General features: G+C 49.8%; 1 protein-coding gene across 2 annotated transcripts in view; it reads right to left on the reverse strand.

Moving 5' to 3' along the window:
* The window catches only part of LOC126505249 (solute carrier family 23 member 1-like), a 43,608-nt gene extending 34,087 nt beyond the window's left edge, over positions 1 to 9,521 (reverse strand). Inside the window, exons 1-2 of one of the 2 annotated variants that reach the window (XM_050148023.1) lie at positions 9,365 to 9,521; positions 1,378 to 1,521 (exon numbers count right to left, since the gene is read on the reverse strand). In XM_050148023.1, coding sequence (XP_050003980.1) covers positions 1,378 to 1,521; positions 9,365 to 9,406 — 186 coding nt within the window. In that variant the 5' untranslated portion in view covers positions 9,407 to 9,521. Of the gene's footprint in view, positions 1 to 1,377; positions 1,522 to 4,077; positions 4,170 to 9,364 lie in introns of those variants that run through there. The other variant, XM_050148025.1, reaches the window with a different exon arrangement.
* Between the last annotated feature and the right edge of the window lie 3,066 nt (positions 9,522 to 12,587).

Raw genomic sequence — 12,587 nt, forward strand, 5'->3', positions numbered from 1 at the left:
CAGCAAGGGTGGGTATGAGCAAGGAGGACCCCAGTGTGAGCTTGGAGCTATTGGCCAAAGACTCGAGTCCCACCTAGCAGATCCAGAGTTCAGAGCAGCTTAGAAGTCATTGCATTCAGCCTCTGCTACCAAGGGGATAAACAGATGGATGTAGGTTGTAGACAAACCGGAGATAGATAGAAATTAATATGGCATGGGAATGAGCCACTATTTCACACACTCTGGCCTCGGAACCGTCGGTCCGATTGGGCTGAGGGAACAGCTCACTCATAGGCTGCAGCTAGTTCTGTTTGGAGTCATACCAAGTGTCCAGCCCCACACAAACCCGACCTTTTGTACGCATCTATTTCTCTCCCTCCTTCTACTCCTCCTAGGGATAGAGGGCTCCACATCTCCTGGTCATGTAGGTGGGCATAGCGGGAGGGTAGCAGGCAAGAAATAAACTGCCACGGGTCTTTAAGGGGCAGCTCCGGCTCTTGTCACCATATCGAGCTATGTCTCAAAGGCACCAGTCAACCAATGGATTAGATACGGATTAATCCCCTCAACAGGTGTTCTGGGATAATCCAAACCATATGACCAGCACCGCACTTTGACAGATGCGGGGTGGAGTATACTGGAAGCAGGAAAGATGTTAAACTCCCTGGCAGCTTACACAAACCACTGATGGCCAAAGACAGCTTAGCTGCTCCAAGGAAGGGGACAGAGTTTTCAGAAAAGAAAGCATGACCATTCCAAGGCACATTCTCACGCTCTCCCACGATCCCTTGGAAAATAACACAAGTTTAATCTTCTACAACCCTTTTTGGTGAGACTGTGGACTGGATGCAGGGCCCCACACATTAAGCAAACAGAACTTTTAAACTATCCCCTCCCCCGCCCCACCCATCCTTGATAGCATCTTACACAGGCTCCTTTGGCCTGCCACCAGCTAGACCAGTAGAAACCACCGCACTCTCTGGGCCTCGAATCCACCATTGTTTCCTTTTCCTCTGGCCTGTCCAGCAATCGTGGTGAACACCACCTACCAGGGCCGGCTCCTTTCTGTGATCAAACAAACCTCTTGATCCTAGAATAGCCATTCGCCAAAGCTGAAACAGAGAGGCCGCCGACAGCACCACCCCTGTGGAAGATGCTCAGCTGGTGCCTCTCTCTGCCTTCTCGGGAGCCTCACCTAAGTGAAGCGGATCATTAACCCAGCCAGTTGCCCCCACTCAAATGAGAATGGTCCAGCATCATTTTTTCAAAGTCAGCGCTCATCCTCACATGCTCACGGAGCTGGGATGGATGTGGATGCGATGGCAGCTGACTAATTAGATCTGTAGCTGTTTGACAGAGAACTGCCTTGGATCCCATGCTCTGGCTGGGTCGTCTTACCTGGATCCCCAAGAAGATGCAGAGATACCATGGTGGGTTGTCCAGAATGCCATAGGCCAGGTGACTGCTGCTAGGATCCTTCAGCTGCCCATCCTGCCTCTCACCTTGGCCTTTAGTGTGGGAACTGGGCACACCGTCGACCCTCTGCGGAGACAAGAAAAGAGCACGTGTGATACTCCGGGAGAAAGCTACTATATTTCCTGATTTCAGCCACATGGCGGGACACCCTTCCAGACACAGGAGGCCTAGGACCGGGATCAGCGGTGCTAGCCAGCTGAGGAATACAGAGACAGAGAAAGAAAGAACAGTGCCACCTTGTCTCCTACGTTAGGCATTTGTGTTAAAGAATCTTAAGTCTTGAGCTGTGGAGAGGGGGCGGGAGGGTGTTGACCCAAAGCCTTGGCAGAGAGACAGCTTTGCCAGGAAGAAGACGGGAGCACGCCTTAAAGTCAAAAAATAGGGAGGGTGTGCCTGGCCCCTATGGCTGTGGACACCACGCACAGGACACAGGACTCAAATGATTTGAGCTGAATCGGACCTGAAAAGCCTCTTTCCTATGATCTGGCCTCCATGCTTCCAGAAAATGCTATGCAAGCTGAGATGGGAGGAAAGTGGCTACGCAGTGCCCAGTATCAACACCGATGAGCCACGACAATGACCAGCAGGGCCAGATATCCACAGAGGTGGCAGACATCTGCCAGTGGCAACCAACCGCTGTCTAATTGCACTCAAGGGCCATACACAGGAGGGAGACTGTGCCCGCTGCTAGAAACCCAGCCAGCTTCCCAGGGCTAGTGAGATCATGGCCATCAGAAAACAAACAAACGAACAACACCTACTACCATCATTTCACTAGACCAGCATAGTTCTTTATTCTAAATCTAAATACCTACAGAGAAGCGTAGCTACCACCTCTTGGCAAATGGAGGCCATCACAGAAAACCATAACTGGACACGATACAGAGGTCCACAGGTTATGGAGAGCCCAGCTCCAATGGACGCCTCTGTATCACAGCTCCTCGTCTATGACTCAGGGAACTTCGAGGAAGAGCGATCAGAAGCTTGCTTCTCTTTATCATCCCAGCTTGTTGTGAAGTCTCTGTCATCATCAGTGTGAACTGAATGAAAATGACAGATTAGTGCAGATGGGTGCCGTGTACAGAGAATAATCCAGACCCAACAGTCTATCTGTATTCCCACAGTTTAACTAAAAACTAACTTGGGATTATAGATTTTTATTCCGACTTATTGACTGCATTGCCTATTCACTTTGGGAAAATCAATAATATTTCTGTCTCAATGTTCTCATCTGTATTAATTAATCTAGGTGGTTGAGAAAACCACTTTGCAGCACAAAGAAAGCACACAGTTCAGGGCTTGACACAGCGCAATCACCCAATAAACATTAACTATTGTGATCACTATGACCTTCCATAAATGGCAGGGCTGACATGTGCTTGTGGCTCACATTGAGACATCTGGTTGGAGGTAGAGGACCATTGAAAACGTTATCTCTGGTGTGGCCACTAGCACGCGGATCAAGTCATTCTAGCTGATGTGCCCCCAGGGGAGCCCCAGGGCCCTGGTCAGACCACAGGGTGCAGGGTCTATGCAATGGCACAGCCAGAGCTGCCCTAAGGGTAGTGTGGACAGCAGAAGACAGACCTGCCAGGTCATTGAAGTCACTTCCTCCAAGTCTCTCTCCACACCTGGGTGTCCCACACTGCAGCCCCACTCAGAGAACATCCCTGGAGCAGTGGCAGCTCGTGACCTCTGGACCGGCGTGAAGCACATTGACCCTGTATGCCCCTTCCTTCCCAGGAAAAATATTTAAAATATTTGTGGCTTATCTCAGTAGGAAAGTGAGTCATGTACTAAATGCCTTCAAAATGAATTTTTTCATCCAAGTATTTATTTAGCAACACTGGAGATCGAACCCAGAGCCTCCCCTGGGCCAGGTCCACTCTGACCTACACCACTAGCCTTTTCCATTTCTTTTTTTAAACAAATGAAAATATCTTCATGAACTTCTAAAATATCAAGGACCGGAGCTCTGTGTGTTCTCTATCTAATGGATCCATGGCTCTACTCCAGAGAAGTGTGAGATGGTGGTTAGCAGCTTGATCAGATGTGGACGGCTGAGAAAAACTATGTAGCTGTTCACAGCAGCTCCAGAAAGTGTCATCCCTACAGAGCAGACGCCCATATACCCTGCCCATTCTTAACTGAAAATATCTTTCCAAGGTTTCAGTTAGCCAAGGCCGGCCATAGCCTGGAAATATTAAACGGAAAATTCCATAAAGAAACATGTTCATAAGCTTTACATTTTAAATTTTTGTCATTTTTAAGTGTGCGTGTGTGTGTATGCATGTGTGTGTGTGTGTGTGTGTGTGTGTGTGTGTGTGTGCACATGAGCACAAGTACCTATGGAGGTCAGGTGAGAGTGTCAGCCTGGAGCTAGAAATACCTGGGTTTGGAAGCTCCCCAACAGAGGCACCAAGAACTGAACTTGGGTCCCTTTGCAAGAGCAGTAACTCTGAACCCCGGAGCCGCCTCTCCAATGCTAAGCTTTGTATTTCAAACTGCATCGTTTTGAGCAGTGGGACAGGATCCTACACAGACCTTCCCACGCTGCCTGGAAAGAGAGTTAGCCTTTATTCTGCATAGACACACGATACGTGTTGCCTCCTGATTACTCACGGAGTAGCTGTCCCTGATGTCGGACCAACTGCCTTTGAATCACAGGACTTGTAGTTAGGCAGCTCTCATTTTCTCAGTTAGGACCCCAGCGTGCAAGAGTGGTATGTGACGGGGCATGGGAGGACACATGGGTACCACGTGATGGCACTGCGAGGTGGAGAGGAGAAAGTACATGCCTGCGCGCGCGCGCACACACACCACGAATACACGCTTAGATGTGTGTTTATAGAGAGAAACGATACCGTTCAGCACTGCTTGAAGTGTCAGCAAGGCTTCTGCTGGAGTCTTAGAAAGCATCTCTACAAACAATGGGGACTGCTGTTTCCTAAGTGAGGTCTCGCTACCTCGCTGCACTGCTGACACTTTGGACTAGATAATTCTTTGTGTGTCCTGTGACGGGGGCGGGCTAGAGGTGGCTGACCTATGTACTGTGTTATGTTCAGCACCCTCCCTGGCCCCTCCTCTCTTCTGGCTGTGATAACCCAACATATCTCTGGACGTTGCCAATGACTCATAGGGGCCAAGAAGTCACTGCTCCCCATTGCTGTAATAGCAGTAACCACCTTCCCCAAGAAAGGGCTAACTTAGGGGAAGTGCTGGCTGGCAAGGATGGGGATGTGGAGAGAGAAGCCACACCACTGTGCCATTGAAGGCGCAGAAGTCAGATCCTCCACAGGGGTAGAATGCAAATACTCAACCTGACTCCTTCCTAGTGTGTACCCATGAGCCCCTCAACAGCGATCATGAGGAAAGCCCAGTGCAGCACATTGAGGGAGGGAGCCATAAACCAGCATCATACTTCCTGATATGGAGTCTCCTGAGCTAGCCTCATACTTCCCGGTACGGAGTCTCCTGAGCTAGCCTCATTCTTCCCGGTACGGAATCTCCTGAGCTAGCCTCATACTTCCAGGTATGGAGTCTCCTGAGCTAGCCTCATACTTCCCGGTATGGAGTCTCCTGAGCTAGCCTCCTACTTCCCGGTATGGAGTCTCCTGAGCTAGCCTCAGCACAGCTCTGGGGAACTATTTGCTCCCACCTAAAACATTTGCTCGCAGGTCTTCTCCCATTGGGCTCTAAATCAGAAACGTAAGAGTCTTGCTTCATTCTTGGGCAGTGTGGGCATTCGCTGAGCTGATGAAGCAGGTGGGCAAATACTATCAAGGAATGACTGTGAAAGTCGTCTAAGAGTGGGCTTTGTTTTGCATATTGCTTTTAACTCTCTGCCTTTATCTATTTGGAGACCTTTCGGGATCTCATATCTGTCCGGATGTATCGACACCGCATGGTCCTTGGGTTGTACCTGGAAGAAGTCTGTCTTCCTTCAAGGGTCAAAGCTGGACTGGAGATAGAGGAGAAGCTGCCGGAAGAAGCGCTGCCTCTGGACACATCTGGTGAGGATTTAGTGAAGTTACGGAAGCATCTGTGAGGGGCATGCCACTGAGAAAGGAATCGCGGGAAAGAGGAAACAGAGAGAGAGCCTCCGAGAGACCAGCTGACTACTCCGGTAGGGGAATTCAAAGAAAGAAACACAAGGGAGAAGGGTTGGACACATGTAACCTGTCACTCCTGGCACAACTGACCACCCTAGGTGCCACTGTCTTATTTAGCATCCAGGACACCCCTGGGGTGCTCCCAGCCTCCACCTTGCGTGGCGTGGGAGTGCCTTGCACAGCCTATAAGGGAATGAACTCTCAGGCCGCAATCCTTTAGTTCCGCGACTTCAGCCAGCAAATTCACCACACACTCTTTCCAGGACCTCCGGGACTCCCTGGAAGGTGAAGGGACAGCGAACACAGTGACAGGCTGGGAGTCAGTCAAAGGTATTTGCCAATCTGAGGTCCTTGGCATTACCTACGTTCTTTATACACACACAAGCCATCTTGTAGTTAGAGAAACTACTTCTGTATTTGCTTCAAATCAGTCAAGGGAGAAACTAATCTGACATCAGATATCCCACTTTAAAGGGAGAGCCTAGGGGCTGGAGGGATGGCTCAGTGGTTGAGAGCACTGACTGCTCTTCCAGAGGACCGGGGATCAATTCCCAGCAACCACTTGGCGGCTCACAAACACCTGTAACTCCAATTCCAGTGGATCCAACTCCCTCACATAGACATGCACGCAGGTCAAACACCAACAATTTTTAGGTAAAAATTACCTAAAAGGAGCTCAGAGCCCAGGAAAACATCCTCACTGAATATAGCTTGTTAGTCTCTTGTGATAAAGTCTGTGACTTGCATGAGTCTCTGAGACTTGCAAGGTTGGTACGAAGAGGAGCCCAAGACAATACTTTGAGCTCAGCGATAAGCCTTTCTCCAAATACATTTGTTCCTTCCGTATTTGCTTTGCTTTTTCTATCTTGTTCACACTTGTTTGAAAGTGTGCCTTTTGCTGTGAACTACCCCAAGTTATCTAGGCAAAGAGGCGGGGCACAGAAATGGAAGCAGCGGGGGGACACGGTACCTTACAGTCCTGTGTATCAGCCACAAAGTGCTGGTGCACTAAAGATATTTATGGAACCGGGTGACACACCGGAGATACTGGAGAGATGGTCTCAAAGGAATGTGGCAGGTGTCCCAGCTCAAGACATGGCGGAATACTAGGAAAACCAGAGGAGACCAGGAGCTGCGCACATGAGGTGCGGAGCAGCCTGTGAGCCCTGCCTGGAGGAGCAATGGGTCCTTCATGAAGCTTTCCCTGATGTCACGCAATGGCATGAGCAGACAGATCACCCCTTCCAGCTGGAGGTACGTCTCTCAGCTCAGTGTCTAGTCTTTGATCTCACTGAACGACTCCATCAAAAAGACATTCTGATGAACACAGAGGTTCCAATGGACCCTTTCATTGGGGTCTCACCTCCACCTTGTCCCACTACTCCCATCCCCACTCCACTGACAGATGATGAGTCTGAGAACGAGCGAAGCTCCTGGGTTTGTCCAGAGTAAGCCACCTCCTCTTCCATAGTGCAGGGAAGGAACTATGGTCTGGTGGGTAGGGATGGGGCTTTGGCTCTCAGGAGCACGTGAGCAGAGGGGGAGGGGCTCCGGTGCAGCGAGGACTGCTGTGGGTCCTCTGCCTCCTCGGGCATCATCTGCGCCACAAAGTGCCCATTCCTTCCTCCCTTCAGGTCCCGCCTGCCTGACCTAGATGATTCCCTACTTTCCAGTTCCTGGGATTTTCACGTTCCTCACGGTGGCCCCCACGACTCCGCCTTAGTGCCGCTCCATGTTCTGTGTCTCTTTGCTGGAGTCACAGTTGCTAGGGCTCCTAAGACATGGACCGAGGCTGAGCTTTCTGCACAGTGGGAAGTCGGGGTGGAAAGTCAGTGGGAGAAATCCCAGCGGGACTGGCTTCCTCGTTATTCCATGTCTCCCTGATAAATGTGGCCCGCCAAGAAAGTACAAGGACATCCCAGAGGATGGCTGACAGACCAGAGAATACGCTGCAGTTTCTGAAGAGGTACAGACCAACTGTGACCAAGAGGGAGCGGCAGAAGTTTTCCTGCTCCTGCTGTGGGCGGTAATGCTCCTGAGGCTGTGCTATCTGCCCCGGAAAACAAAACAAAACAAAAAAAAAAAAAAAAAAAAAAAAAGTAAGGAAGAACTATAACAGGAAAAAAATCAACAAAAACTGCACACACTATTGCCCTTGCTAGCTTATACATTGATGGGGAGAGTTGAGAATGAAGGATAAGATGACGGTATTGGCTGGCTGGACCATCACAGGAAAGCAGAATACAAATAGTTTGGTGGTGAAGAGCTCTTCCTGGAATCCAAAAACTTCAAGCCGGGGGAACAAATCTAACAAGGAGAAAGAAGAGATGAAGGAAAAAAATAATAGCGAAGGGACCGAGCAGGAGAGAAGTGGTGAGTGGTGTCCAGTTTACCAGGGTGCGTAAGCCTGTGTTAGTTTGAGAATTAAGAAAGAAGAGAATTCAGCCAGGACCTTGGACTGGTCCCAGGCTTGTGTGAGTTCACGGAGCTTCCCATGGTTTTACAAAAGAAGGCGGGGATCCACGGAGCAAGGTGACTAGGCTGGGACGCAAACTGGGCTTGTGAAATGCTATAGCAATCGAGAGAGGTAAGAAAAAGAAACAGCAGGAAAAGGGGACTGGCTGGGTTTCTCAAGAAGCTTATGGAGCAAGATGAGCGTAAAGCTGGGATTTCTAGGGAGAAAACTACCAGAAACTCAAAGGCTGTGATTCCCGGCCTTTGGAAAGCTTCACGGCCCAGCAGAGATCACCAAAGGAAGAGGGGTCGTACTGTGATCCCCAGTGTGTTCGCTGTCACAGAGGAAGGAGCTCTGTGGGTGGCAACCACAACAGCCCCTTCTTAAAGGAGTAGCCAGTGCAACCCGAGATGAGGACCGTGCAGAGTGACAGGAGGCCCCACTTAGAACTGCAGATTTTTTTGGTCCCCTACGAATGTGCTGGGTATTAGAACTTAGGGGGATGCTAGACCCAGGTGACCACCAGGAACATCGAGGGTGATGGGCCCCAGCTAGTGGATACAGCGGTGGAATGGTGCGTGCAAATAAATAAGCAAATTACTTTTTTAAAAAAATTGAACTTCACTTAGGAGTACGCAAGTTTTTCCCCAGAGTATTCCGTTCTCATTTCTCCACTGGGAGTGGAGATTTTGTGCTTAGCTCTGGGCCCTTCCAGGAGCCAGATAAGATCAATAAAGAGGCAGTAAGCAGGGAGCCTGTGGGGGCCCCAGCAGATACAAACATGACCTTTCCTTTTGACCCTGACTAGGTCAGAAAAGACCACAGGGCAGCCTTGCCTAGCCTCCTGCGGGTGGAGTGATGCTGGGAAGCCTCTGTGGGGTTACTGTGACCAGACTTACCTGGACCTCAGGTTTCTCTTGTGTAAAACAGAGAAAGAAGCACCTGCTAAGTCAGGTGGGAAGGATGACAACCTGACCATCTGCTTCCCTTTGCTCGATTCAAAAGGAGCTTTGGAAAGAAAGCGCAGCCTAATGCTGAGGGTCCCGGAAAACAGTCAAGGACTCCTCTGCAGAGACCACCTGGTAAACCAGCAGAAGCAAAGAGCAGCAGAGAGAGCGTTGTCAGGAAACCCAGCCCCACCCTCCACCTCTTCCCCATTCCATCACTTTCTTTATGGTTTGTGGCTCAGAGAAAGTCCTGTGTCTATTGTGAGGGTAACAGGCCCTGGGGGAGCCAAGGAGGGGGAGCCACTCCTGTCTGATGGAAAGGGGTCAGGAGGCAGAGCTGCTCCCTCCAGCTCCCCTCCCTGTTTCCCTCCACGACTACCCCGACCAGCACTCACCAAGGAGCTGGGGGACTCACAGCTGATGGTGGCAGAATTCATGGCAACCCAAGGGAGCTCTCCTTCTGTCTTCCCCTCGAGAAACAAAACAGGGAACACCAGGAAGGGAGACAGAGCTCCAAGAGAGGAGGGTTAAAGTAGTGCCTGACTCAGAGGGCGGGCACTGAGGGAGGTACCTGAGGGATGTACCCTTAATCTGACGTGTGTGTGTGTGTGTGTGTGTGTGTGTGTGTGTGTGTGTGTGTGGTGCCCCTCCAGCCTCCTGTGGTGGAAACCAAGGAGCCTCCAGCTATGGAAACTGCTTCGTGGTTTGATGGGTTTTCTTGGACTCAAGAATAATTTCCAGAGTACCAAGGAAACAGGGTGTGACTTGAGAACTCTTTCCGAAGGCCGAGTTCCCGGGGCAGGTGCAGGGACGGGAGCAAGGTTACAGGTAAGCTTTTGGTCCAACCTGAAAACTGACCGAGATAGGATAGAACTCCCTGAAAAGACAACACACCCATCAGGGTTGACGCGTGAGGGAAATGATTAACGAGAGAGGGACATTGCTCGTTCTGGGCACTCTGCCACTAAGGCTCATGAGTGGAAACCACGGCCTAGAGCGGTGGTCCTCAACCTGTGGGTCACAACCCCTCTAAGGGTCAAATGACCCTTTCATGGGGGTCACTTAAGACCACCCGAAAACACAGATATTCATATTATGATTCATGAAAGTAGCAAAATTACAATTATGAAGTAGCAACAAAAATAATTTTATGGTTAAAAGGTCGCAGCATTAGGAAGGTTGAGAGCCACTGATCTAGAGGGCCAGTGAGAACCTGAAGAAACAGTGCTTCAGCCCTTCACTTAGCTAGCTCCGAACAGGGAACTTGAAGGACATCTCCAAAAACTCTCTCCCTCCCATCCCCATGAAAACCAAGTTACTCATGGTGGTAGGATATTCCGAGACAGATGGCACTGTCTCCCACCATTCAGAACACACGGCAGGAGTCACAGAAATGCCCATGGGAGCTGGTCCAAGAGCAAGGTGTGGACGAGGAGAAAGGATCAATCTCATTTGAGCTGTGACAGAAAACCCAAGATCAAAAAGTTGTTCCTTTGCCTTGTATGTATGTGCATACATTGTGCCTACGTCCCGAGACCCCCAAGACCACCACGGAGCCACACTCCCAAATGAAAAAGCAAGGTTCCGTTTATTAAGTACGGGCTAGCACGGGTCCTCTGCCTCACAGTCTGACACAGCAGATGGAGGGAGAAGGACCCCACCTATTATCGTAAGGGGTTTATAAAGACAAAAACCACAAGGCAGCCACAAGATTACAGTCTCAAAAATGCAAAATTATTTATCCTATATCATAATTGGCTAAAGGTTAGGTGAAGCTTGGCTGTTATTCTCTGATAGGCTGTTATGGCCTGGGGGGGGGGGGAGTTGTTCACCCATAGCAACTGTCTCCTGGTCATGTCCTTAGGACATCTGCTGTCCCTTTGCTAACCACAAGGGCTGCTTGGAAGCTAATTTGATTGGTGCCTTGTTACTCAACCGATAGGGGAAGTTAGGCGGCCAGCATCTTGTCAGCAGTTTTGTGTAGCTTGCGTTTTTCCTATTAGCCAATACTTCTCCTAGAAGGGGTCTAGTGACCCCCGGCTTTTCTCGGGGGTGGGGGTGAAGCTCGAAGTTCCACAGGGTCCCAGCACCAAAATGGAATCTTCTGACCTCACACATATGTGTGTGCGTGTTCGCATGTGTGAGGTGCGTGTATGTGTGAAAGCCAGTGATGGACGTCAGGTACCGTTCTCCATCGCTCTCCACGTTATTTCATGAGGCAGGGCCTCTCACTTGAGGCCACCAGGGGTGGCCCGTTTTGTTAGTCTGGCTAGCCAGCTTGCTCTGGGGAATGCCTTGTCTACCTCTCCCGAGCACTGAGATTACAGATGAGCCGCTCGCTACACACCCAGCATTTATGTGGATGCTGGTGATCTGAACTTTAATCTCACATTTGCACACCAAGTGCTTTTCCCACTGAGGCACCCCCAGCCCTCTTAGTTATAACCGTTACATCGTAAGTAGAAGCAACTAGTATAACTAAGAGCTGAAACTGCTTCTCCTTTTCTGCAGATATCAGCTTTGTTTGCTCTCTTCTGGGATCTCTCTCTCTCTCTCTCTCTCTCTATATATCTCTCTCTCTCTCTTTCTTNTTACCTTATTCTTGCAGAACACTGACATTTGTCCAGAACAGGTATGGAATAGTCACAATAAGCGACTTGCCATTCATCTTGCGTAACTAACCGATTCCGCCAACCCTTCAGCTCATCCCCAGCTCCACAGTACCGTCCTGGGAGGTAGAAATCTAACTATGAAAACCAGAGGGCTATAAAGGAAGTGAGGCCCGGAAAAGAAAGACGCCTGCCTCCTCAATTCTCACCCTCTTGGTGAATGACACCCACATCTACCAAGTGACCCAGCCCTCAACCTGAGTCCATCCAGGGCAGCATCCTTGGTCTCCCAAATCCTGGCGAATTCACCTCCTAAATATTCCTCATGGGAGTCCAATAATCTTCATGATAGGAACTACACTAACCTCATCCAAGCCTCCTTTTGGGCCCCTCTTCCTACACTACATCAATTTTCTTGGATATCACATCATAGCCCTCTTTTCTTCTTAGACACCATCTGGGTACGGTCTTAAAACAAAGGTTAGTCATGTTTTCCCTTAGACAGACTAACAACAAAAGCCTTCTGTACCGCCCTGGACCACAAGGATGAAATGAAACTACTAGTCATACAGTCTATGACTGTGTTTCCTGATTTCTCTCCTCTAAGCCTGTTGCTCACCACTTCCTGTAACTGCACCTGGGTCTGGCTCGCGCGCGCTCTCTCTCTCTCCCCCAATAGTAAATGGATTCAATCTAATTATCCAGGGTTGCTCAGCCGTTCTTATTCATTCAACTGTCTTTGGTTGATCTCCTGATCAACCAAATCTTTGCCCAGAAAGAGGTGGGTCTAAATACCCTCTTCCTCTTCCCATGGTTCCAGCTATAAAATAGTGGGCAGGGGGGGAGGGGGGAGGAGTTAGTGCACAGTGTTTGCCCCAGAAGCACTGATGTAAAAAACAAGGCACGAGTTGGCTATGGTGGTGCACCCCTTTAATCCCATCACTGGGAAGGCAGAGGAAAGCAGATCCCTGAGTTTGGGACCAATCTGGTTTACAGAGTGAGTTCCAGG

The sequence above is a fragment of the Alexandromys fortis genome, unplaced genomic scaffold (assembly GCF_014885135.2).
Source record: "Alexandromys fortis isolate MF-2015 unplaced genomic scaffold, M_Fortis_MF-2015_v1.1 scaffold_57, whole genome shotgun sequence".
Lineage (NCBI taxonomy): Eukaryota > Metazoa > Chordata > Mammalia > Rodentia > Cricetidae > Alexandromys > Alexandromys fortis.